General features: G+C 43.7%; 1 protein-coding gene across 5 annotated transcripts in view; it reads left to right on the forward strand.

Annotated features, from left to right (window-relative positions):
* Positions 1-26,696, forward strand: part of SPTAN1 (spectrin alpha, non-erythrocytic 1) — a 51,604-nt gene that overhangs the window by 24,510 nt on the left and 398 nt on the right. The window contains exons 23-57 of one of the 5 annotated variants that reach the window (XM_086475797.1): positions 1,270-1,329; positions 3,565-3,763; positions 4,991-5,095; positions 5,901-5,924; positions 6,273-6,308; positions 7,747-7,794; positions 8,450-8,541; positions 8,918-9,062; positions 9,180-9,361; positions 9,541-9,640; positions 9,773-9,970; positions 10,097-10,243; positions 10,798-10,901; positions 11,032-11,194; positions 11,671-11,685; positions 13,454-13,585; positions 13,940-14,077; positions 14,437-14,541; positions 14,762-14,970; positions 15,806-15,926; positions 16,077-16,198; positions 16,750-16,882; positions 17,330-17,428; positions 17,721-17,880; positions 18,108-18,184; positions 18,348-18,557; positions 18,833-19,129; positions 19,612-19,724; positions 20,600-20,617; positions 22,407-22,469; positions 23,760-23,814; positions 24,353-24,549; positions 24,934-24,987; positions 25,468-25,614; positions 25,919-26,066. In XM_086475797.1, the coding sequence (XP_086331923.1) occupies positions 1,270-1,329; positions 3,565-3,763; positions 4,991-5,095; positions 5,901-5,924; positions 6,273-6,308; positions 7,747-7,794; positions 8,450-8,541; positions 8,918-9,062; positions 9,180-9,361; positions 9,541-9,640; positions 9,773-9,970; positions 10,097-10,243; positions 10,798-10,901; positions 11,032-11,194; positions 11,671-11,685; positions 13,454-13,585; positions 13,940-14,077; positions 14,437-14,541; positions 14,762-14,970; positions 15,806-15,926; positions 16,077-16,198; positions 16,750-16,882; positions 17,330-17,428; positions 17,721-17,880; positions 18,108-18,184; positions 18,348-18,557; positions 18,833-19,129; positions 19,612-19,724; positions 20,600-20,617; positions 22,407-22,469; positions 23,760-23,814; positions 24,353-24,549; positions 24,934-24,987; positions 25,468-25,614; positions 25,919-26,066 (4,216 nt within the window). The remainder of the gene's footprint in view (positions 1-1,269; positions 1,330-3,564; positions 3,764-4,990; positions 5,096-5,900; positions 5,925-6,272; positions 6,309-7,746; positions 7,795-8,449; positions 8,542-8,917; positions 9,063-9,179; positions 9,362-9,540; positions 9,641-9,772; positions 9,971-10,096; positions 10,244-10,797; positions 10,902-11,031; positions 11,195-11,670; positions 11,686-13,453; positions 13,586-13,939; positions 14,078-14,436; positions 14,542-14,761; positions 14,971-15,805; positions 15,927-16,076; positions 16,199-16,749; positions 16,883-17,329; positions 17,429-17,720; positions 17,881-18,107; positions 18,185-18,347; positions 18,558-18,832; positions 19,130-19,611; positions 19,725-20,599; positions 20,618-22,406; positions 22,470-23,759; positions 23,815-24,352; positions 24,550-24,933; positions 24,988-25,467; positions 25,615-25,918; positions 26,067-26,696) is intronic. The other 4 variants (XM_009947637.2, XM_086475796.1, XM_086475798.1 and 1 more) reach the window with 4 other exon arrangements.

Consider the following 26,696-nt stretch of genomic DNA (forward strand, 5'->3'; position numbering starts at 1 on the left):
GCCTCTTACACTAGGGAGTAATGAATTGGAGCAAAACCAGGGTCTCCTTTACCAGGGGCGCCATATTCAGTTGTTTCATTCTTATTCTAGGTTTTCTTGTTGCTTTTCCCATTTTTTAACTGTAAGACTCATGACACTGGAGCTCAACTTGCTGTCTGACTTCAGTATTTTATGTGTTCCTTTTGGTGTTGTACCTAACAACTTAAACTTGTTTGTGAGTTACACCTGTCCTAAGCAGCTCTTGTATTTGTAGTTGTCACTGCTTAATGTGTGATCTGTTTTGAAAAGCTTTCTTAAATCTGGATACATAAAGTACAGTACCCTCCCTATATAGGGCTGCCTCTGGAGGTGACCTCCTTAGGACCTGTCACTGCTTTGGTGCTAGCTCATTACGTTTTTTCCTGAAATGTGGTGCCATTATTTATTGCCATTACGTGGACTAAAAGGTGTCCCCTCCTTTTTTTTTTTTTTTTTTTTTTCTCTTTTTTTAAAGGAGGAGCATGCCACTGCACATAGAGAAAACTGCATGGCTGCTTGGCAACGACCTCCTAAAGCACATGGTAGTTGTAGATTAGTTGAAGCAGGGGCTGTGGGTGATAGCTGTGAGCTACTGGCTTGTCTTATCAAGCCACTTGGAAGCCAAAGCTGAAAGTTTTATCCATACTCCCATCTGTTTGCACAGCTATGCTGTCATTCTACATGAGAGTTTCTTCCCACTCCGTTGTTTCGAGTCACCAGTTACTACAGTGACATACAATAACTGCTAGCTTTAGTGCTAGAATTAAAAAACAAAAACAAAAAACAACACCCCAAAAAAACCTCAAACCAAACAAAAAGATAAAAAAGCTTGTTCGAGTGAGAAGAAGGGATGCTGGAAAATTGGGGCGCGTTGTTCAGGATTCTAATAACATGTCACTTTCTCTGTGGGTTTGCGTGCTGCTTTCCAGAGCTGGAACAGGGTGCCTTGTTCTAGAGTCGAGGAGAGGGGACCACCCTTCAGTTCACAGTCGCATGGCACAACGATCAGGGAATGAGGAGACCTTATAGAGAGAGTTCAACTGTACTGCTGAGGTTTCCTCATGTGAATTGTACTCCTGGTCTGATTTGCTTTGTTTGCTTCTGAATGACACCTAATTTTCTCCATTTAAATGTGAACTCTTAACCATCTCCTACCACAGACAACCCATGGATGGAGCTGCTGCTTTCATTATTTTTGTTAATCTGACTAATTTTTTGCATGCGTTTGCTGTGCTCCCTCTGTCTGTGCAGGACTCTCATAACTAAGGAAGTCGGCAGTGTATCTCTGCGTATGAAACAGGTCGAAGAACTGTGAGTAGGATTAGCCCTTTCTAAACTGTGCTGTCTCCATACTGTCACTGTTCGTTCTCCCTTTGTTTCTTTCTTTCTTTGGGAAAGCTGCTCCAAAGAGACGTGAAAGAAGCAATTTCTCTGATGTGAATTACTGTAGTTTAGATGGGTGTCGTGGTATGTGTTTCATGTCTTCCTTATAGCCATCTGGCCAGCTGCTTATTTTGTTGGTCCCTTCTGTGCTGAGGTTGATTTGGTGGATGGTGTCATTTTCTGTTACGCTGATCTTGCCTACCAGCTGAGGCTTTAGTGATGGCTGGGCTGTTTTCTTTAAAGAAATCTCTTGCATTTTCTGAGGTGCAAATAGAAATATTAGTTCGCTTCTATAAATATATATAAAAAATAGATATACCAAGCATGTCACATATGAATGTCTTAAGAATTTGGGAAGGGTCAGGTTATCATAGTTTATCATATAAAGTAACACTCATGCTGCGTAGTCAAAAGGCGTTAGTTTATTTATATAGGATGATCGGGTTTTATTAGAACATTGACATTAACTTTATTTTCAAACTTCTGTTCATGTCTCCTGGAAAAAATACCAAGTTTGCATTATGCTCTTGGAAGCTGCTGGGAGAGCCAAAGCAGTAGTGTTCATTGGGTGTGCTTGCCTGTCTTTTCAAAGAGAACATAGCTCTTGAGAATCAAAAGTGAAAGTATGTCAGTCTCTGAAGTGTTGAGGTAAGGTCTGCTTCAAAAGGAATTTTGCCCCAGATCCTCTATGAGCTTCCCAGGTATTTAATACCTAAAATTGTGTGCTGAGGCAAATGTCTGCAGTTGGGGCAGGCTTCAAAACCGTGTTTTCATCTAGTCAGGGTAGAATGTTTCGGTTCAAACCTAATATGAAAGATTCTTAGTTCCTTTATCCAGTCTTAAACCAGGATAGACAGGAAACTGGGAAGTCTCTGCTTCCATGGGAAGACTTAGAGTTGATTATCAGTTTGATGTATAGATGTTACAGCCCAGGGTATCGAGGATTTTCAACAGACTTCGTCATCTCTGAGTTACTGGTTAGGAAAATGCTATGTCATTGGACTCTTCAAGCTGGGCAGTATAATTGCTCAGGGTTTGCCTGTGTGCTCCAAGGTGGGCAATGAAAACATTGCAAGGCTGCCCTTTCCCCACGAGGCCCCTGCAGCTATCCCGGCACTGTCTTACATGGTTTGATTTAATAACATCAAAATGATATCTTCATGGCTTAGTAATGAGCATCAGTTGCTGCTGCTGATCGCTGTAGTAGACCATGTACAGTCTGATTCGGGGTATTAAAAAAATGATCCAGATGCAGATAGAAAATCTCATCTTCCGGGAGATTTTTTCGAATAGAGTAAGAGTAAGAGTTGGGTGTTAGGGGTGTGGCTTTTCTGAATGCAGGTTCTTTAAAAACAGGCATACAGATTGCTGAAGAGCTCTCTAATTCGGTGTCAGTGATTGTAAAACTTGTGTTGGCTTTTTCCAGCAATAGCTTGGGAAAGATCTTGTAGGATCCTCTGTGTCTATTTGGTTACCAGGGATCAAATAGAAGACGGCGGTTTTCTTGTGGTTTTAAATAAATGGCTGTTCTTTCACGATCTATTTGCCTGTTCAAACCAATTTAACCATTTTAGGGGTTTTACTTTGCATTTATTCTAATGTAAATGAGGAGTAATTTCACTGCTGTTGTTGGGAATTCCACAGATATAAAAACAGGGTATGGGAAACTCATTTCAGGGGTTTCCCAGTTGAATATAATTGTGTTGTCAACAAAATAACACTGTTTTTTAAACCTTCAGCAGATTTTGCACTGAATAATGGCTAAGTAAGACTGTGTCCAAAAGCTGGGAGGCTAGTAGATTTTAATGATCTAATGGCAAACGTGGTGTACCACAGGGAAATACCTCTCAGGAAGTAAGACCCTGTGGAGTCATTCCTGCGCTGCAGTGCTGCTGCAGCTTGACAGCCTGCCCTGACCTGAGCTGTGACTTGGGTTGGCTTTTGCCCAGTGAAATGGTGCGTGTGGGAGGTCTCATTTTGGTGTGCCTACCCGTGTAGAGGAGAAACACATACAGTTTACATCTACCTAACTGCGTCCTGTAGAAGCCCAGGTGTAGGCTGCAGGGATTTCCCATGTGTTTGGCGATACCAGTACTCAGTAAATCACTGGGACTGCTCGGTTCGATCTGACTGCCCCCTGCATTCCTTTTCTGCTTGTTCCAGGTATCACTCTCTTCTTGAGCTGGGAGAAAAACGTAAAGGCATGCTAGAGAAAAGCTGCAAAAAGTTTATGCTTTTCCGTGAAGCTAATGAGCTTCAACAGTGGATCAATGAGAAGGAAGCTGCACTCACCAATGAGGAAGTGGGTGCTGACCTGGAGCAGGTGGAGGTGCTACAGAAGAAATTTGATGATTTTCAGAAGGTACGTTGTAATGCTGCATAGTGCCTGTGTTAGTTTTGGCCTTTCCCTTCACGCTTTCTGGTCATACGTCTGTGGTGATTCTTCATAGCTAGGCGTAGTTGAGAAGGAAACGTAGCTTTGATTGAGGAAAAAAAAAAAAGATATATATACATTTCTTTATTTTGTTTTGTGTGGATAGAGAGAGTCTCACATTCAAAAGTCTTCAGTTTGGTTACAGTCTCCAGATTGCTCCGTGCTTCCCAGCTCCCAGAGAAGTGAAACTCTCTTTCAACACGTTCAGATACAGAATCTGCCAAGCTTTGGAGGGATTTAATTTTGTGTAAAGCGTAACCTTCAGTTAAACGTTCCTTTTCCTTTTTGTTGAAAGGAAAGATGCATTTTAATTTCAATCTGTAGAGCTTTTCCCAAGATGAGAAAAAAAATATTCTCTGGTTCAAAATGCTGGTAGGCTTTCAGTTTTATTTTTGCTCCCAATGTTGGCAATATATTACTTTTTTTTCTTTGCATGAGGTGTGAAAGAGTTGCTTGGGCAGATATATTTATTGTGTCCACTTTGGTAAGGTACAGAGCACTGAAATGGAAAGATGACTGACCTTATACGTTGGGAAAGGCAGAGATTTGGCAGATCTGTGGCTGTTACTGTGTTTACAGCTTGGAAGTTGACTAACAAACAGTTTGAGCCAACCTAGTATTGTAGGTGAGAAGATGATAGCAGTTACTGGATTTGAGTTCTTATAAAATAAGCTCATGGTTGAAATTAAAATGTGTGACCTATTAAAATTTAAATGCAAATCATCCACTACTATTTTTACCAAGTTCACTTCCTGCTTTACAGAACGCTCGCTGTCACTGTTCACCCAGAAGCGTTTAAGTATCGTAGTGAAATTGCTGTTTAAGTCAGGCTTTTGGTTAATTTGCGCGGTAATACAGATGATAGCTTTTGATCTTCTTTGTTGGTAATGTTGTGTACCTGGGAGTTTAAAAGCATTGTATTCCATTCCTGATTGTAATTAGCTTTGTGTCTGGAAAACTCTGATAGTGCGTTTCTTTAATCCATTGGTGCTTGGTGCTGGCATCATATATTCCCTGGTGACTGTGAAGGTCAAGTGTGCTGGATTCCTGCTGTTGACAAACCGTGCACTTTTTGGCACCCCTGGCGTGCCAGCTTGTTCCACGTGTTCTGCTTGTGTGAATGTTAAAGCTGTGGTGTTTTACTGTTCTGTGCAGGATTTAAAAGCTAACGAGTCACGTCTGAAGGACATAAACAAGGTGGCGAATGACCTGGAGTCAGAAGGGTTGATGGCAGATGAAGTGCAAGCAGTACAGCAACAGGTCTGCTCTTTCTCTGACTTAGTCTAATCCTCTTGAGAAGCAGAAGACTTTCTTCCTCTTCTGTCTGTTGTCACGCTTTGCATGTCATTGCAAGATTCTAGCTGTTCATTTTTGTTCTCTTGTCTGATAACCATAGAACCATAAAATGGTTTGGGTTGGAATACTGGTATTCTGACCAGAGATACTTAATGCCTCTTCAGTAGTGTGGCCGTCACGAGGGTATCCTTTGAATTGTTTCTTTTTTAAACAGGGCTTTTCTTTCCTTTTTTTTTTTTAGGAATGGAAAGTCTTTTAAATAGTAGTAAAAGTCATGGAGGATCCATGCATTAGCTTTGCTTCATCCACATTCGAAATTTCAGCCTTTATTTCTTGGCAGAAAAACCAGTGACGAATGCTAGGGGAAAAGAGAAATAAAACAGAGCTCAGCTTACAGTGGAGGGGTTTTGTGGGTTTTCTGGTTTGTTTTTTAGTAACATAACTTTTTTTTTTTTTGCCAGCTTTTCTCATGCTTCTGCTATTTCTGTCAATAATTCTGTCCGGTGCCAACAGAGTATTGAAGCAGCTTGTTTATTTTCTGAGCTCTAAGATGATGTGTTGCAGTAGGTGGCTGAATAGGCAAACTCCCATTTCTGCTACACATTTGGGTTGTGCGAGCACTGTTTGGCTTGATGACATACTGGTAACCAGTTTGGGGAAGAAGGATGGAAGTGTATCTCCTGCTCTCTTCCCTTTCTCAAAACCAGTAAAAACTTTCATTCTGTTAGAAAATAACAAGTTGTTTCTGTTTGTCCTTTTCCCTTTGCAGGAAGTCTATGGTATGATGCCCAGGGTAAGTGTTAACTTCTGAGACAATGTGGCAGTTGTAACAGGTTTGGGATGTACAAGTAGAAGTTCAGCCCTAGTTTGTAGTTCATTGTCGTGAAGGAACTCAATAATGACTTTGAATGGACATAAAAAGATTATCTTATCTTCGATCCCTTTGTTTCTGGAGTGTTCTACCCCACATCACAAATCCGTGCAGAGCGGGATAACCCAAAATGACACAAAGACTTGCTTGTAAAAATTTATTTCCTCTGTTAAAGATTGAATGTGGAGAACTTTCAAAGATATTTAGTATATTCTGATAGCTTTAGATTTTGCTTCCTGTTTAAAGCTGTTTCTTCACATTTTCAAACAGGATGAAACTGATTCTAAGACAGCCTCTCCTTGGAAGGTAGGTGTCATTCCTTAGTAGCACACAACAGGAAAGTAAAACAAAAACCACAGCACATCATCTTTTTTAGACCATGCACCTTCTCATGTGTCCTTTTTTTTGGTTTTTTATCTGCCACCCTCTTTCTTTTTTTAAAGACTGTTGACCATGTGATTTTAATGGTGCCCTAGTCTCAGCATTTGAATTGGCATTGGCTAGGGTTAGGGACTTCCATTTCACTTTGCTTGTTTACTTCAAAAAGCATGTTACAGAAATTTGAGCATTCAACAGGGATTCACCGTCATATACTTGCATACAGAGTGTCTCGATATATAAAGATGTCATATAGGTCCTACTCTTTGGTTTAAAAATAAAAGCCATCTAGGCAGAGTCAGGTGACTGTCGGCTCTCTATTTGCAGGTATGATTATGAGAAACGGAGATGGGTTTCCAGCAGAATTGCTCTAGCCATAGAAATTGCCAATGGTTCCATTTTTTTACCTCTCTGCAATAAAACTGGGGTTTTTTTGAGCTTCTACTAGAAGGCTGGTTCCTGGTTCCAACCAACCAGCATTTTTAGGTTGTACATGGCCACGAGATGTGAAATAGTCCCTGTTCACTTAGCATGAGCTCTTTTTTTAATGAAGCAAGTAGAAAGAAATGTTTTTATTCCTGAAGTCAAAGCCATTTGTGTCGGTATTCCTTTAGTAAGGAATATGCTGTACGTGTATAGCAGTGTCTTTGTCTTCCATTATTCATCTCTAGCTCGTTTTCTACATCGTTAGAAGAAGCCTTTCTCCATTCGTTAGAGACTTACAATGGAGTAGCTATCACCTGCTGATGCACAAAAATATCTTGAATATTTTTGACATGGTCCAACGTTGAGCTTTTCTCTGGTATTTCATTCCCATGTTTCATGTCTGACATCCACCCTCTTAGACTTAAAGCTGCTTGTACATCTTTTAAGCTGTTGAAGAGTGTAGGATTTGTTTTAATTCACTTACTGAATGTTGCCTTTAAATTTTCCTCTTTCCTTATCAAGCCTATTGATTGTTTCAATTTAGGCTAACAAGGTAGTACTCACTTGCAAATTTCTAACTGTTCTTACTCTGATAAGACCTTAGGAACTGCAACTAATTATTCTTGGTTGCTTTTGTAATTTACTTACATTGATTTTTCTTGTTGTTTGCTTCTCTCCTTCATGTTAAACAAGTGTATTCAAAGCACTGTTCTAAAGAAGTGTATAGAATTAAAGAATTCAACAGTTTTCATCAAAACCTTTAAAACCTAGAGTGCTTTTGTCTTCCTGCATTTTGTAGAGTTGTATTTTGCAAGTCTGTATTTTTGACCTACGCCAAGTCATTATGGATTTTTAAGGAGCTTTCTTTCAGTCTGATTTCGCTCAGATTGGTTAGAGTTGACTTTAATGCTACATTTTTTATTTCTGCCTTTTCATACAGTCTGCACGTATGATGGTACACACAGTGGCAACCTTTAACTCAATCAAGGTAATAATACAACTTTTTCTGAGCTGGTTTAAAGCTGAGAATGTCTTTTACCCTCCCTTTCTATAGGCTTTGTCTTTCATTACTCGTTATAAACCCTTTTGAATCAACTTATTGAAAGAAGTATTGACGTACGCAGCATTTGCTCCTCAGGTTACATCAGTATCTTGTATGCATAAAATCATTTGGGTTTATGTTTCAGGAGAAACCCTTAAAATTACTTTATTTAATGAGGCTGCTTGAGTTTGTGCATTCTTCTGGAACGAAGCACAATATAGTAACTTTCACCTGTAGTGAAAGGCCAGTCTTGACTTGTCATTTACCTTACTGACTGCTTGATGAAGTTTATGTACTGTAAAAGAAAGCAGCATAGCTATTTTAGGAGCTCTTCCAGCACTGCTGTCAGTATTCTCATTAGACACCTGAAATAAAGCCTGTGAGAATGGAGATGAAAAAGGGGTTGTTGGCGTGTTTGAAAATGTCAGCAGAATGAAGAAGGTGCGGATAAGCGTAGTGAACAGAGCGTTACTGGTTGCTAAAGTTTTCTGTTTGACATCATAAGGCTTCAGTGAGCCCAGCACAAGTTTCCTGTGTAAACAACCAGTGATGCTGTGAAACTGGTCTGCAGTATCAGTGGGGGGTTTTGTTTGTTTTGCAGGAACTGAATGAACGCTGGAGGTCTCTGCAGCAGTTAGCAGAGGAGCGGAGCCAGCTGTTGGGCAGTGCACATGAAGTCCAGAGATTCCACAGGTGAGGGGTTTGTATCTGTTTGGTCTTAATCCCATAAAATGCTCTGTCTGTCAGGAGTTCTAAAACGGAGTGGGACCTGTTCTAAACAAAGCAAACTTCAGCCTCCAGCTGTTCAGTGGAAGTTAGACCAACGGTCTACTATATTCTTCATAGAAAAACAACAACTTGTTCACGTGAGAACGTGAAATTGCTGTGGGCGTGGGAGGTCTGGACTACTGTCCTGTTTTGCCAAAGTTCGCTTGTGTTACCTTGGGAAATAATTTAATAGAACCGTCAACTCATGAGCTTCTCTGGAAATCAGCGACCTGCTGGGTGTTGGAGATCCAGTATGACCTCCACTTTAATTCTTCTCTTGCCTTCCCTTCGCTCAAATCAGAGATGCTGATGAAACCAAAGAATGGATAGAGGAGAAGAATCAGGCATTAAATACAGACAACTATGGACACGACTTGGCCAGTGTGCAGGCTCTGCAGCGCAAACATGAAGGCTTTGAGAGAGACTTGGCAGCTCTTGGAGACAAGGTGAGATTGTGAGGGGAACAAAACCAAAAGTTGTCGTGTTATCTAGCAGAAATGATTAAAGTGTGGAAAAGATTCTTTTTGTCTTCGTCATGTTCATTTCCCTTTCTCCAATTCTAGGTGAATTCTCTTGGTGAAACTGCCCAGCGTCTCATCCAGTCACATCCAGAATCTGCTGAAGATCTCCGAGAAAAATGTACTGAGTTGAATCAGGCCTGGAATAGTCTGGGAAAACGTGCTGACCAGCGCAAAGAGAAGCTTGGAGATTCTCATGACCTGCAGCGTTTCCTCAGTGACTTCAGGTAAAGCTGCTGTTCTCCTCCCTCCCCGATTTTGTCTGTCTGGTGTGTTACCAGTGAAGTGTATCTGGCTGCTTGTTCCACAGGAATATTTCTGGGGAGGGTTCAAAAAAGGACTGCTTTTCCTGTTCTGACTTATTTCAGTGGAGGAAAGGAAAAGTTCTCTATTAATGTGTTCACAGGGACCTCATGTCTTGGATCAATGGAATCCGGGGTCTGGTCTCCTCAGATGAACTTGCAAAGGATGTGACTGGAGCTGAAGCTTTGTTGGAAAGGCACCAGGTATGTGAAAGATGTGCGTTTTAAACATCAACAAATGTTTCTTTTTTTGGCACTTTCCATTTAGAGTTCCAAAAATAGATTGGTTCCAGCTCTGCTGCCTCTTTATTGAGTAACACACCTGTGTACCTGCAGGAACACCGCACTGAAATAGATGCAAGGGCTGGCACTTTCCAGGCCTTCGAACAGTTTGGACAACAACTTCTGGCTCATGGACACTATGCCAGCCCAGAGATCAAGGAGAAACTGGATATTCTAGATCAAGAACGGACAGACCTAGAGAAGGCCTGGGTCCAGCGCAGAATGATGCTCGACCAGTGCCTGGAGCTGCAGGTACTCTGCTGCGTTTTTAAAAAGAAAAATACTTCCTCCTTTCATAAGGAAGTTTATTCTTTCATAGTGATGAGCAGTGTTCTTGGCCTGTCTTTTTCATGCTTTGGAGTGTTTTTTTCTCCCTAGCTGTTTCATCGGGACTGTGAACAAGCTGAAAACTGGATGGCTGCCCGAGAGGCTTTCCTCAATACAGAAGATAAAGGAGACTCCTTAGACAGCGTGGAGGCGCTCATCAAGAAGCACGAAGATTTTGATAAGGCAATCAATGTCCAGGTGAGGAGTGCAGCTGAAGGAAGGGGAAAACAGTTTAGTTTTTCTTTCTCAGATTATTAACAAAAGAAGTGACTGCCATGTGTGGCTTCTAAAGTTCAGTTCCATATACTCAACTAGTTGGGATCTGCTGCAGAAGTTTAGATATGGCTAATGCAGGCAGGGATGTATTTCGCTGCCTACAAACAGTGTAGGAATAGTGGCAAGGGTTTGTGTAAATCTCTTACTGATTTGAAATTATTTTTTTCTTGTTTTGCAACAGGAAAAAGGTATATTTTCAGTTTCTTGTAAGAGGGGTGCCTGCTTTTGTTGAGAGATCATACTGCTGTAGCTTAAAGTCCAAAAGATACTTGTTTCCTAAATGCCACAGATGAAAGATGTTCTGAAGTTGAATTCTCCAGTCATGTAGAAGATAGACTTCCTTTATAGAGCCACACTTACAATAATGTCTATTTGAAGAAGAAAGAAAGAAAAGAAGTCTTGTTCCATTCCAGACCCTGCTCACCACTTGACGTTAAGGAACCGCAGTTCTAATTCATGGTTTCTCTTTTTAATAGGAAGAGAAAATTGCTGTCTTACAGTCTTTTGCCGACCAGTTGATCTCTGCTGATCATTATGCGAAAGGAGTCATTGCAAACAGGCGCAATGAGGTTCTGGACAGGTCAGTATCGCCCGTTAGGTGGGATGCAGGTATCGGGCGAAAGAAAATGCTCTTTGGCAACATTTTGTGGCTGTTGAACGTGATGCTGTGCAGTCCCAGTTCTTCATTCCACGTATGGAATCGCATACAGGTGGCGGCGTCTGAAAGCTCAGATGATTGAAAAGAGATCAAAGCTAGGAGAGTCTCAGACCCTGCAGCAGTTCAGTCGTGATGTGGATGAAATAGAAGCTTGGATCAGCGAAAAGCTCCAAACTGCAAGTGATGAGTCGTATAAGGATCCCACAAATATCCAGGTGAATATAAATCTCAGCTCAAAAATAAAAATACAGTTTTTAACTTGGCAAAGGGTACTGTGGTTTGAAAAAAAATATGCTCAGGAATTCTTGTTCAGTGATATCAGAATAATCTACCATGTCGGACATAGTCTCTGTTTAACAAGGAGAAAATGGAAGTTACATTATGCATGAAAGGAGACCCAAAATAGAACTCGCTTGGTAATTATTGATGCATATAATTAATAAGATATGTGGTATCTGCAGCAGCAAGTTGCCTGAAGAAACCCCTGAGTAGCTATTCTGTCTTTCTCCTGGCTTCTAGATAATAAAATAAGGAAATGGAGTTCTTTGGTCTCATCTTCTATGTTCTAAAATGTGACGTCTCCTTTATTTTTCTGTATTAAGGAATAATTAAAGTTACCTCTTGTGTTTTAATACTGGTTTATGAAGTAGTATGAGTGCACTGAACTACTTCTCTCAATCTGTTTTTATAGCTTTCCAAACTGCTGGTAAGTAGTTTGGACTAGCCCTGGTATGTGAATTTGTTTTCTTTGTATAGCTTCTGTGTGAGCACACGGTCTGGTGGCAGTCTGTTGCTCCATCCATCAGTTCATGCAATCTCTTTGTTTTCTGTTAGTTCTTGACCTACACCCAGGTACAGCTACTGATCTTCATGTCATGGGTGTGGCTTTTTTGTTAATGCCTATTCAGCATCATTTATTTATGTATTCGTTTTGCAGGTGTTCTGCATGAGCTGTTTAATTTGTGGTGCGTTAGTGGTGTAGTTGGGTGGGGTTTCTTAGGAGTCAGCCCATAGAAAAACGGGGTTCCATCCTCCTTTTTCAGAAATTCGGCTATTGGGCCTGTCGCCCTCCTTCAGTGGTGGTGATTTAACACATGACGTTAGGCCAGGTCTGTTAGCTTGTGTTTGTTGCGTCAAACGCTGAAGATGGAGGACTCAGTAAAACGATAGCCCGAGACAGCTCAGTCCCTGCAGCAGTGGCGTAGAAGGGAGTCATAGAGAAGGAACACTCCAGAAACAGCTACGTACCAGATGGAGAGCTGACAGGACTTGTAAGAATCCAAGTAGTAAAATGAGGATACATGGAGGGAGAAGACAGAACAAAGAAAAAGGGGAAGCTAACTAGAGTAGGAAAGGAAAGAATTGTCATTTGTCTTTAGGCTGTGGTACATTAAATTATTTTTTTCTTTTTTTTTTTTTTTTTTTTTTTTAGCTGAAAACCCCAGAATTTTGTATTAAACCAAAAAGGCTTGTCTGGGACTTGTTGTCATGGTAGTTATATGGAGATAGGCAATTGGCAGCTTTTTAACTGAATTCTACATGTTGGTAAACGTAGCTTTGAAGGGTGCGTTTTTTATAGTCTCAGCGTTCAGGATTAACAGTTCCCAAAATAAAGCAGTTCATGCAGAATTTCTCATGCCAGCGCTATAGTATTCTCCATCTTTTATTCTAACATTTCCTTTCATGCCATTCTCTCAGGGCATTGTACGCCCATGTCCAATGTTACTAGCACTTCCAGTTAATACTTGTAAATTCTGTCTTGTCATTTTTGTGCTATTGTTACCTTCCTGGTGGGTGGATGGATCACGTATATATGAAAGAACGGCGTACTTCCTCCCACACCAAGGCTCCTATTGTTCTCATGGTGCTCTCAACACAGCAGAGAAGAATTTTTAATAAATAATTCAGCTATTTTTCTAGAGGTTTTTGGTTATTAATTCATTATTTTAATATATAATGGGGCCATGTAAGACTTTGACTAATATCAAAGCCATGCAGAAAGAAGATAGGCTTCAGCAGTGATTTCTTTTAATTACCTATAGATTGGGAAAGGAAATAGAAAACGGTGAAATTACTATGGGAGTAGAAAGGATGATTTACCGTGCTTCTGCTCAGGGTCTCTCTAATTGCTGCTTTTCAAAGGTGAGAAAGCTTTACTTGAATAACAGCGGAGCTTGATGCAAGAACGTTGCATGGGCGGCACCTGTAAAATGCAGATGATGTTGCCTGAGTTGTGTGTATCAGCTCGCTGACGGTCTTGCCTAGGTCAAAGCTTGATGGTTACTCGGGTTAATGAGAGTTACTGTTCGAGTGAGCAGTAAGTATTCTTGCTGAAAGAGAGAATTTCTCCAGATCAGGCTATATACAAACCTCTCTGTGTATGTGCACAACTCTTACACTGTCCATTCAGCCCATGAGAACAATTTAGGAGCCCCTTGTCCAGCCTCTCACAGCTTTGGTTTTGTCCTCTTCAGAGCAAACACCAGAAACACCAAGCCTTTGAAGCTGAGCTCCATGCCAATGCAGATCGGATCCGCGGAGTCATCGATATGGGGAACTCGCTGATTGAAAGAGGAGCATGTGCTGGCAGCGAGGACGCTGTGAAGGTAGGCACAGCAGGTCTTGGAAGACTTGCTTGGTTTTTGCTTTGAGAAGCATTTGGATAATTGAGGGAGGAGAGTGTCCCTCAGAACCAAATCTTGCTTTATAGAAGCTTTTCTGGTTCAGCTGTGCAATAGAACTCAGGGTCATCATTCTGATTTGTTCTCAAGGGTGAGAAGTCGGCCGACCCGATGATCAGGACGTAAAAGTTGAACTGAAGCGTAGCTAGGCGGCGTGAAATAGTGACTGAAATTTGCCTATCTGGAATCGGCAGCCAAACTCGTACCTTATTCTGGGTTTGTGTTTATGAGAACTTGGGTTTTCCGTTTGTAGCATTTGTCTTTTCCGTTCCGTTACAGGCACGCCTAGCTGCGCTGGCTGACCAGTGGCAATTCCTGGTACAGAAGTCAGCAGAGAAGAGTCAGAAACTGAAAGAAGCTAATAAGCAACAGAATTTCAATACTGGAATCAAGGACTTTGATTTCTGGCTTTCAGAGGTAACTGAGATTGGGATTGTTTACTTGGAAGACTTGATTTTTCTAATTTTGATCCCCTTTGCTGATGTTAGATTTTGTGGAGTACAGTCCACCCCTGAGCAAGTCTGGATTTATTTTGAATAAACCTTTATTTACAACTGATAATCTTGTGGATGTTTTATAATAAACAGTAAGGTGAGAGGGAAGCGTATTTCCATAGAACCTGTTAGGAATTGAACAGGTGATGAGGCAAAGGTTTATCCACACTGCAGAAAATGGAGACGAGAATTAATTTGCACAGTTTTGAAGACAGGATAATTTCAAGGGTTCTGTGAAAACGCAACTCATTCTCCATCCCCTTTTTCCTTCTCCACCCCCAGGTGGAGGCTTTGTTGGCATCTGAAGACTATGGGAAGGACTTGGCATCAGTTAACAACCTTCTGAAGAAACACCAATTACTGGAAGCTGATATATCTGCTCATGAGGTATTGCTTTCTCTTTTAGTTTTGGAAGATAAATCATAGTAGTCAGCAAGTTCTGCAGGTACCACTTCAATACATGCCACAGTCACAAACCTGTTGAAACATGTTTTCTTAATAAAAACTGTGACTCTGCACAGCCGTCCGATCGTGATTTTTATATTGACAGACCAAACACAGCAGTGAGATCCAAGCAATTCACACGCTTTTTCACCCACATTTCCAGGATCGTCTGAAGGACCTGAACAGTCAGGCTGACAGTCTGATGACCAGCAGCGCTTTCGATACCTCCCAAGTAAAGGATAAACGTGAGACCATTAACGGGCGCTTTCAGAGGATTAAGAGTATGGCAGCTGCCCGCCGTGCAAAGCTGAACGAGTCCCACCGCTTGCATCAGTTTTTCCGTGATATGGATGATGAGGAATCCTGGATCAAGTGTGTATTTTGGAAGTTCTGGGCTCTGGCGCGGGGGGCCCTGTGCTTACTGCCAGCTTGCTAACGACATTCATAGTCTCTCGTATGGTTTTATCACTTGCCTGTTCCACGAGTATGTGCCTCTACAAGAAATCACCTTTGCCCCCAGTCAAGGAAAACTGTGTTCAAAATGGCCTCAGCACTAGTTTGGCTGTGGCTGCTTACCTACAGTTTTCTTTGGTCACACCCCAAGATGGAGAGCTCTGTACTGGAAAAAGTAATGTAACTGTTTAGACCTGGACCAGGTAGCTGAAGCTTAACTCTACTCTTTTGGGGGAAGTTCCTAGCAAAAACTCAAACTTTTTTCAGTCTGAAGTACTTCTTGCTTGGTTTTGTTGTGGTCAGTTGTAGTAATTAATCAACTGCTTTTTCCATATTGGTGTTAATATCTTGGGAGGAGGGAAAGAAGTGAGTCTGAAATCATTCAAATTTGAGCACTTTTTTATCATGCTTGTGAAGTAAAAAAATAAAGCTGGACAACAGCAGGTAAACTTTACAAAAGGCATCTATCTTCTTAGAACAAGATCAGTACAGAGAAACTCTGTCCTTCAGAGAGAAATGATAGGCCCTCTGTTCCCTTCTTTCCTTCCCCCACCCCCAAATGTGCTGCCAGGAGCCAGCTGCTGTTTGCTGGTAACTTTTTTTTTACGCAATTTTTTACGTCCAAGATTTTTGTGCAACGCGGAGCATTTCCTCATTTGCAGTGGTTTTGGGGTTGTTGTTTTTTCTTTTGTCAGGTGTGACCTATAGAAGTAACTTTGACATTTTATCTTTCTCTCTTCTCTCTTGAATTTAGAGAGAAGAAACTGTTGGTTAGCTCGGAGGACTATGGCAGAGACCTAACTGGTGTGCAGAACCTTAGAAAAAAACACAAGCGCTTAGAAGCAGAATTAGCTGCCCACGAACCTGCTATCCAGGTAAACGCCTCTCCTTGACAGATTTCTCTGTCAGTAACATCTTGCCTGTTTGTGGCAAATGTCAAAGCCAGTAATGGGTTTGTTGGAATCCAAACGGGGCGCCTAAGAAGGGAGCAAGGGATGTTCCATTAACGGTGTGTTTCTCTGCAGGGTGTTCTAGACACGGGTAAGAAGCTTTCAGATGATAACACAATCGGGAAGGAGGAGATCCAGCAGAGGCTGGCTCAGTTCGTGGATCACTGGAAAGAGTTGAAACAGTTGGCGGCTGCTAGGTGTGTGAGACCTGGTTTTGTGCATTTCAGTATTCACTGAAACAGTTACATGGGCTCGTAAAGACCGGATTTACTGAGTTTCAGGGTTTTAGGGTATGGGTCGTTAGTCAGTAATATGATGTAACAGCACGTATCGCTGATGGCAGACTCAAGAGACTGTTGAAGAGAGTTTCAGTGATAATGTTCGTCAGTAGAAACAGGAGACTCTTTTTGAGGTGTTCAGTGTTCAGCCTTTTCTTCCACCAGTTGGAAAGCATGGACTTGAAATTAACTGGCTTCAATCCACTACCGGGATGGGTTTTTTGAGTGGAAGCTATTGGGACAAAATGGTTCATTTTAGTCATTCCGTAGCTGCAGGCTTTGAGGCCTTAGTGCATTTCTGGAGCTGTAGGTACTGCAGTCTGCTGCTGCAGAAGTGACCAGTGAATGACTGTGCGTTTAGGGTTCGCTATCGGTACAGTCTCTGTGCTGCTGTAAGTTGGTTTTATATCTTGTATCTAAAAGCCATAAAGCAATGCTGTGACTAACTTTACCTGTCTTTTCCCGTACAGGGGTCAGCGTCTAGAGGAGTCTCTGGAGTACCAGCAGTTCGTAGCAAACGTTGAGGAAGAGGAGGCCTGGATCAATGAGAAGATGACGTTGGTAGCCAGCGAGGATTATGGGGACACCCTTGCTGCTATCCAGGTATGGAGAAGGGTGTCAGCTCTTTCTTGTTCCTGTTGCGTTACTGTTGGTTAGAGCTTAACGAACCTTTCCTTTAGCTGTCTTTCCAATTAGAGGCTATTGTTGGCTCCTTTTCAGGGCCTACGTTATACAAAAACATGAATTAATTTTACAAAAGCATCCCAAGTATGTTATTCCCTGTAGAAATTACTTGTCATTTGGGGCAGCTTTGCATCTCTTGACCTCTGATGGGCAGTCCTGGTTAAATCAAATGGCTGAAGCTACACTGGAAGTCACTGTCAGTCTCCTTTTGTCCACAGAAAACCAGCAAGTTGTGCTAACCAGCTAAGATTAATAGTTTTTGTCAGAAGTTATTTATGCTAGCTGATTTATAACAATTCTCTTTTTTTCATTTTTAATAAGTGGTGAGAAATTATTTTTTAAAAAGACTGTCTCTCGTATTTGCAGGGCTTGCTGAAGAAGCACGAAGCATTTGAGACTGATTTTACTGTCCACAAAGACAGAGTGAACGATGTTTGTGCTAACGGAGAGGATCTCATTAAAAAGGTGAGTGTAAACTAGTGAAGAAAAACCTTCAAAAGCTGCTCAGGACATTTTCATGTCAAAATAGACTTACTCTTCCCTGAGGACTGATTTGTCATCACTTTGAAAAGAGCTCTTTGTCGTTTTGGGGGATGAATAAGCTGTTGGTGTTAACTGCTTTCAGAGCTATTACTTGGCCAAAATCTTTCGGTTGAAGTCCCTGCTCTGTCACCAACTTACGGGATGCCTGGGATGACCTTAACAGCCTGTGATAACGCGGGTTGTTTTGTTGGTTTTTTTTCCTCCTGTCATGTAGAACAATCACCACGAGGAGAACATTACCGCCAAGATGAAGGGCCTCAGAGGCAAGGTGTCAGATCTGGAGAAGGCAGCGGCTCAGAGGAAAGCCAAACTGGATGAGAACTCTGCCTTCCTCCAGTTCAACTGGAAAGCAGATGTAGTGGAGTCATGGATCGGTATGTTCCGTATTGGGGCACGGTACCTGTCACAGAAACCAAAATGCTCCCTCATTTCAAAAAATCTCAAATAGCTTCTCCCTTGCTGTTGTAACAAGCAGACCTGAACCCAAAGTAATCAGCAGTGCTGTACCTGATTTATGCTTTTGAGGTAACCCGTGTTGGAATAGAGGGAACGTTTGAGATCGAGACATGACGATTTTTACTAAACCTGTATCTTTTTCCAGGTGAGAAGGAAAACAGTCTGAAGACAGATGATTATGGCCGTGACCTCTCTTCCGTACAAACACTACTCACCAAACAGGTTGGTGCTAGTGCTGCTTCCACCCCGTAAGTGATGGACAGAACGGTGAACTCTTCAACAATACACCAGACTCTAGTACTTCTGTTTGAAATATAGGCAAGATATTGGAATGGTTAAATAAAAATACAATCTGAAATATTTTGTTGTTCTTTTAATGCTTCAGGAAACTTTTGACGCTGGACTTCAGGCTTTCCAGCAGGAGGGAATTGCAAACATCACTGCTCTGAAAGACCAGCTCCTGGCAGCCAAACATATCCAGTCAAAGGCCATTGAGGCTCGGCATGCTTCCTTGATGAAACGCTGGAATCAGCTACTTGCTAATTCTGCTGCCAGGAAAAAGAAACTCTTGGAGGCTCAGGAGCATTTCAGAAAGGTGAGTGGCCAGTCATGGGGCTACAAAAAATCTAATTGTTCTCTTTGGAAAAAAAAAAAAAAAAAACATAAACCACTTGCAACTTCTGTAGCTTTTCCACTTGCAGCTAATGGTTGTGGAGATCGCGGAGACTTCCTGTAAGAATTTTGGGGGTGCTTGCAAGAAATGAGTAGTAAAGGCAAACGGTCACTGCCGCCTGTTAATTCCAGATCAACTCATACAGAACGTTTGCATCGCTGCGTAACCGAACGGCTGCGTTGTTTTCTCTTCTCAAGGTCGAGGATCTGTTCCTGACTTTTGCAAAGAAGGCGTCTGCCTTCAACAGCTGGTTTGAGAACGCTGAGGAGGACCTGACAGATCCTGTGCGCTGTAACTCGCTGGAAGAAATCAAGGCACTGCGAGAAGCTCATGACGCTTTCCGTTCTTCACTTAGTTCTGCCCAAGCTGACTTCAACCAGCTGGCAGAGCTTGATCGCCAGATCAAGAGCTTCCGTGTAGCCTCCAACCCATATACTTGGTTTACTATGGAGGCTCTTGAAGAAACCTGGAGGAATCTGCAGAAAATTATCAAGGTAAGTCAGAGAGAGAAAGACTTGTCATAGTTTACAACTTCTGAAGTCTTCCCTGGAAGTTACCCTCTGAAATAATCAGTACAAGTGTTTGTCACTGTACTGCAGATGGGAATATCTCGGAATCTGTGAGCAAAGTTAAATTTCCGTTAGCTGTAAGCTTGTGCTGTTGTCGGTGGTTTTCATGGTCTTCCATTTGCGGTCTTTCAAAAGACACAGCACACGCGCCTCACTAAAGTAAGTTTAACATCCGTGCTATGCAGTGGAGTAGCTGCTGGTTCAATTCCAGTTCTCAAGACTTCAGTAGGACTGTTCTCTTGTCACGTTTGATGATTTTTTTGTCTAGATACCCAGGAGACTCTTTGAGCGCTCGGTCTTGTGAGCTTCAGAACTGTGCTGGTGTGCAGCTCTTAGTTTTGCTTTTCGTTACAGGGTGAGGGCAGTCACATTATTTCTCTGTTTGAAATGATTTTTTTGTTTCTCAGGAACGTGAATTGGAGCTGCAGAAGGAACAGCGAAGGCAGGAAGAAAATGACAAGCTGCGGCAGGAGTTCGCTCAGCATGCTAACGCCTTCCATCAGTGGATTCAGGAGACCAGGTATAGTTTGTCTTCCCAGGAGCTGCCCTTGGAGAATTCCTCAGCCAGTATCTTTATCCATCTGACATCTTTTTGGTCTGTCTAAGTTGTAAGTGTTTCCTGCTGAAAAACGGCTGTTCAGGACTTGTTTGTTTCCTGCAGCTGGCATTTGAGGGAGGCCCTGTTAGCCACGGGGAAGCGGAAAGCCCTGAAACACCAGATTTGAAAAATATTTATGCTTCTGAGTTAATTTTCCTGTTAATCTAGGATTCTAGATATCTAGTAATTCCAGTTATCTAGGACTTCACTCTTCTCCAGTTATTCCTGAACTAGTCTGCAGCCCGGCTGGGGGGGTGGGGAGCAAACACCTGGAAGCAGACGCTGTGATGTGCCAGCGGCATTTCTGCTGATGCCTCTTTTGTACCGAGTAGTGCATCGGAGATCTCACTAGAAGTTCAACAGTGAAAGTAGGTGTGAAAAAACTGAAAGACTGCTTTGTAATCCCTGACCTGGGGTGCTGTCTATAAAGGTCCTTGCCTAGGGAGAGGGCGAAAGGGGTTAACAGCTGCGTTAGAAATATCAAAAATCTCAAGGTCGAGAACTGCAGTGAACTGAGGAGCGTTTTTTCCAGAAAACAGAGGTAACGGTGCTCAGAGCTGTCAGCCGAGTCTGGCGCGCTCTGGTTGTGGCTCAGAGGTGAGTTCTGTTCTCATGTAATCCTGTGGTTCTCTGTCTCTGTGTGTTTACAGGTAGTTCTGTATGTGTCTTCATGAAGTAATGAAATGTAAATGCGATTTTTAACTTTTTGATGTTTGCTTCCCACCCAAATCTCTGTCCCTCTCTTACTGTCTTGTCTCTGTCCTGCTGCCTGATGTTTGGATCTTCACATTCTACAGGACTTACCTGCTAGATGGGTTAGTATTGAATTTTATATCTTTAAAAATTTGGTGATGTGTTCTGCTCTGTCTGTGCGTGTTCTTCTGCCATCACATCGCTTGGGAACGCTGCGCTGAAACCCCTTTTATTTGAAAAGAGCAATCTGTGGCTGAGGTGCACAGACACAGGAAACAAGATTTTGGAGTAGATGAAGTATAAACGAGTAGAAACACGACAATTTCCTAGTCAAAAGCAGAAATAGTTATTAAGGGGTAGCCACTGGCATGGAACTCCTGACTCTTGTTCTTGCTTTCTCTGAGAGCTTGCACAAGGAAAGGTTTTTAATCGGATGAGATGGGGGAGAACATAGAACAGTCTGCCTTTGGAAAACAGCTGGCACTGCTCGTTTTCCAGTTCCAGAGACTTGCTTAGCGAAATAAACTTTTCCATCATAACTGTTCTCAGAACAATTAAAGCGTCAAAGTATTGACCATTTTTGGTAAGGAGCGGGGAAAGCTCTGAAGAGGCTTTACTGAAATTATGTATCTTAGAACTCCGTAGTGTGCAGATATGAATGGGCCCATTTTTTTATCTGCTGCATAACTGTGCCCCACAAAGCTTGTATTCTTGAGAGGAGAACCCAAAACCTTCCAACGTGAACCCACGAACTTGCCTGGGTTTGCAGGCGGTTCAACACCAGCAGTTTTGAGTCCATGGGCAGGGTCCCTGGTGAGGATGCGTGCTGGTCATTGGTCAAGAAGCGGAAAGGAAATAATAAAATCTTTTGAATGTCTTCAGACTGCCAAACCCTCTGAGAGTGTGTCTGTCCATTTAAATTTCTGCAGGATTACAATTCTGCAGCACAATGGAAGCTTTGTGATAAGACATAGTGCAAAATGCTCACAAACCGCGGGCCTGGCGCAGGGGCCTGTGTGTCAGCCCTGTGCGAAGTGCTGGGGAGGAGGCCGGGGCCTTTCTCGGAGAGAGAGGAGGCTTTTCACAATAAAAGGGTGGAATCTTCGCAGATAACTGCTGCTTATTTGCTCTGTAATGATCAGCGTCTTGTGTTCCGCTGTTTCTGCCAGATAAAAATAACTTGCCCCATTTTTGTTGTACAGTTTAATGGAACTGAGCAGATTTTCCTGGAACGGATGCTGGATTCTCTGCTCCTTTGTGCAGTAGTGTTGTAGATTAGTTCTGGTATCCAAGAACGAGCGAAGAGAAGGGAGCCATTTACTGAAAGACGTAGGGTCAGAGTTCGGGATCACCATGCCAAGCGCTTTTGTTGACCAAATTACCAGCAGGCTGCTGATACGCCAGGCCGAGTTTGTCCTTGATTCTGTGTGAACAGATGAAAAACGCAGATTTAGCTCAGAGCGGCGTTGGCTGCGCTGAGCCTTCCTTGGCAGGGGGGCAGGCAGAGCTGCAGAGAAGTTTTGAGATGAGAGTTGCCGTGCGCACACCTGGCTTCTCCGTGTGCCGTAGCCGTAGCCGCTTGCGCGTGCCCGGCGCTGCCTGGAGGGGTTTTTCTTTGGGGCGGGGAGGAAGAAGAATGTCCTCAGAGAACCTGGAGATGAGTTAACTGCAAGACTTCTCTTAGTGAGACTCAGTTTTGTGACTTACAGGAAAATAGTAACAGGTTATTTTGGGATATGTGCAACCAGCATTTGAATCATTTTCGTTCATGAAGTACTTGCTTATGTTTGCTGCAAGGTGGTGCTGGCTTGGAGTGTGGCTCCACTGCAGTCGCCGTGTTTTGGTGTGTTCTTTCCTCTGTTCTTTCTTTCTTCCTTTTTGGAATTTACTTGGTTTCTTTTCTTTGACTAGCATAGCATATCGTCGTGTCATTCGTGTCTATCAGTATGAAGTTGGGGATGATCTATCTGGAAGGTTTTTTCCTCTTTATTTTCTTACCTCACTTGGTTTTCAAATGCACCCTTTAATTCCAAGGCTCGCTTTCCTTCCAACTAACTCTCACAGCTTAGAGATGCTTGGAGGTTTGTTTACCTTGATGACTCTTTCCACGGTTGGTTGCCAGCTTCTGCTCAGGGTTCTGGGTGGGCGCTTCATCTCTAGGCGTGCTCTGAATCTGAGCCGTAACCCTGTGGTAAGAGACACCCAGATGTTTGGTGCATTTTCATTGCTACAGAGTGATTCAGCACTTGAAAGCCCCTTCTCAAGCAGCTCAGGAGCATGGAGGGATCGATCTCAGTGGGGATGAAAACCCAGTTTTAGTGACTTAAATACCAATGACCCGAGTTCTAGGAACTTAAATACTAGAGAGCCAAAAGAGGGGGCAGCCCACCCACACAGCGCCCAGACTTGCTGCCCGTGCCCGGCTCGTTCCGTGTGACCTCCCACCGTGCGTGTGGGGAAGGACAGGGATTCCTAAACCCTGCTTAGGGTCCTGGCGAGGAGGGGGGGAAGCAGCATCCAGAGGCTTTCCACAGCTAGTCCGTATGAAATAGATATTGGAGACCATCACCACAGTGGTGAGCTTCCCACGCTGGCGTGGGGCCTGCAGCGTGCCAAGAAGCTCAGCGAGGAAGTGGGACAGAGGAGTGGCCGTGCCTCAGTTTCTCTGGGCGCAGCACGGGAGAGGTGGGGTGGGAAAGGCAACTGTCCACCAACCACCGCTGTGCAGGAGAGGTCTGTAGTTTTCCGCAGAGATTATGCCGTATTAAGATGACTTTTAAACCAAACCAGTAGTTTTCAATGTCTCTTCCCCCCATTTTATCCCCACGTCACACACCTCTGTAGAGCTCCTGTACCGTACTGGCAAGGGCAGCCCACCCCCAGTGAATCACCTGTAGTTCGTGTGTGCGTGTGTGTGCTGGGCACGGTGGGGTGGGGTGGGACTGCACCAAGTTCCTAATTTCATTAGGTCCCGTAAAGCGGGCGCTTTGGATCTGGCATGAAGTGTGGCTGCTGATCGTGTTGCCTTTCACATGGGGCTAGAAATTAACTCTAAAGAAATAAGAATCAAACGAGATGTACACGTGTCGGTCTGAAACAGGACGAGTCAGAATAAACAAAAGACAAAACCAGTGTTTAAATATCTACAGGAGAACAATACTGCTGTGAGGATTTTTAATTTCAAGGAAGGACTGTTAATTTCAAGCCCCACCTGCCACTTTTTTATGGGATAAGTGCATTCTCTCACTGCGTTTCTGTGTTTAGGTCTTGTATGGTGGAGGAATCGGGAACACTGGAATCACAGCTGGAAGCTACTAAAGTAAGTGGTGTTCCCCTGTTGCTGAAACTGATGACTTGGAAACAGGGTGGGAATGGAAATGCCTGTAACTGTATGGCAAAATCTTAATTGATTTTTACACATTTTGAGTACTGAGGGGGCTTTTGTGATTGTCTGTTTACGTATCCGATGTCTGCTTACATCACAAGCCATTAACCAACACTGATGCAGTTTTCCTTTTTGGTCTTTTCCCTCAAGGAGTGGGGTGGGGCAGAGAGGATACAGTATTTTCCGCGTGTTTCCTCATAAGAGGGTTTTTTGTCTCAAGAATGTTTTGCAAGCCCTGTTGGTTTCCAGTAGGGTGTATGAAGAGGAACGTTGTTCTGAACACTATATATATATATACACACATGTATACACACATATATATACACACATACCAGGGTTTGTAAAATATATACATAATCCCAGCAGAAAAAGAAGAGTATAACCCTTCCTCCCCTGCCAGCCTGTGTTCTGACGTTTTAAGGGGTTTTTTTGTGTGTTTGTTGATTTTCTCCTCTTCGCTCCCTCCTAACAGCGCAAGCACCAGGAGATCCGAGCTATGAGGAGCCAGCTGAAGAAGATTGAGGACCTTGGAGCAGCCATGGAGGAGGCACTGATCTTGGACAACAAATACACAGAACACAGCACCGTGGGGCTGGCACAGCAGTGGGACCAGCTTGACCAGCTGGGGATGAGAATGCAGCACAACCTGGAGCAGCAGATTCAGGCTCGGTATTGCCCCCCCACCTGCAGTGGGGGGTCTGTCTTGGGGGGGGATAGGAGACAGGAGACACCTCTGCCTGGCTCTGAAAACAAACCTTGCGCGGTCGGTGCTAGCGAGTCTCCCCTGTGCTCTGACTAACGGGGGTCGTGTAAATCCCCACCACCTCCTGGCGCTCTCCAGAGGGGTGAGGTTGGCAGTTTTGGTTCCTGTTGGCCATAAGCAATGACGAGATCTTGGAGGAATTGATTTATTCCGTTGAGCTGCGGCGATGTCATGTATCGTTTGCTCGTTTGTCCTCGCCTTCTGCTGCAGCCGCTGGCCTGGGGCAGGTGGACTCTGGCAGAGGTCTGCGGTTCACGAACTGCTCACCAGCTTTGCTGCTTCCTTTTCAGAAACACCACTGGAGTCACCGAGGAGGCCCTGAAGGAGTTCAGCATGATGTTCAAGTGAGTCGCAGGGGAAGCATGCCAGAGGAACACTCGAGAGAGATTTCTGGCACGTGGAGGGCTCCTGTTCACAGGATTCTCTGACTGATCCGTTTGTAGCTCCTTTGTTGTCTGCCCAGTTTTGTGCTGAGCTGCTCCGATCTCTGCCAGATGGCGAGAGCCTCCAGAGCCTCCTGCTGCCGGCTGGGTGCAGCCACAGCCCCACGGGAGCCTCTCCTGTGGGCACAGTGGGGTAGGCACTGGGAGTGCCAGTGAATGCCAGCTGGGAAGGCAGCCGTTTTTCAGATGCTTTTTACGCAAAGTAAAGAACTTGTGCTTACTTCTTATGTTTGTTAGGTAGAACTGTTTATTGATTCAAGCTCATTTGTCCAGAATATTGGGCTGGTTATAATCTGTTCCAAGTTTTCAGCCCACTTTATAGCTTTCAGTACTCAACAACTGACACTTAAAAACGTGGGCTTTGTTTTTACCTTTTTTTAGGCACTTTGACAAGGACAAATCTGGACGACTTAATCACCAGGAGTTCAAGTCTTGCCTGCGCTCCCTTGGCTATGACCTGCCTATGGTTGAGGAAGGAGAGCCTGACCCAGAGTTCGAGTCTATTCTGGACACTGTAGATCCCAATAGGTACGTGGTTTCACCTTCTAGTTTTCTGTTGCAAAATACTGTATCGGTGTCCTTCGGGGAGTTGGCTGGAAGGTCTCTCACATAGAGCTGTGCTTCCTTCTACTGCGGAGAGGCTACGGTGGTTTTCACAATAATTCATGTAAAAGAGTCTCTATGAAGGGAAGACTGATGCTTGTGAAGAAGAAATTCACTTCAGAACATGATCTGGTCTCCTGCATTGAGACTTTCACTCCCCCCAGGGTAGGGGGGCGCTGTCTGTGGGTGTCATGGACGGCCGTGTTCACGCGCTGTGTTTCACCGGCAGGGATGGACACGTCTCGCTGCAGGAGTATATGGCGTTTATGATCAGCAGGGAAACGGAGAATGTGAAATCCAGCGAGGAGATCGAGAGCGCTTTCCGTGCCCTCAGCTCGGAGGGGAAGCCCTACGTGACCAAGGAGGAGCTCTACCAAGTAAGGGCTGGTTGTGGCCCACCAGGGCGGGACAGACAGAGGCTTTTTGTTTATCGACTGTTAACAAAGACGAGCACTAATTGCGAGGAGGCTCATGTCACTGTAGTTGAGTCAGTTCTGAACCTGACGGGGTGCAGCAAACGCCGTAGTGGTGGCAGCGGCCCTACCCCGCTGCTTTCTGGGCTCTATAGAGGAAGAGGAAAAGCTTTAACTGCCGAGGAGCTACTCAGGTTGAGTAAAACAAGAGCTGCTCAGGGCCTGGGAAGGGAGCACATTCGCTGTGTCTGTCCTCAGAGACTGATGCTTTCCTGCCATCAGGAGACTAGAGGGAGATGTTTCTCCAGACAGCGATTCAAAGGAGAAACTTAAGCCCAAGCTTAGACAGTGTGAACATCTCCTCCCTCTCACGGCCTTGCCAAGACGGCAAGTTTTTCCTGTCTGAATCCCACCAGCTGGCAGGGAAATAAAGAGGTTGCGCCGCTTCCTCCTGTCAGTTACCTGTTCTGTCTTCTCTTCGGTGGGAAGACTCAGGTCAGACCTTCCAACCCGTAACCAACTGGTGCCAACAGCCAGAGCATTTCCATGCCGGCGTAGTTCTGCCGCTCCGGCTGTGCGCCCCTGGGAGGGGGA

The sequence above is a fragment of the Leptosomus discolor genome, chromosome 19 (genome assembly GCF_034619465.1).
Source record: "Leptosomus discolor isolate bLepDis1 chromosome 19, bLepDis1.hap2, whole genome shotgun sequence".
Lineage (NCBI taxonomy): Eukaryota > Metazoa > Chordata > Aves > Leptosomiformes > Leptosomidae > Leptosomus > Leptosomus discolor.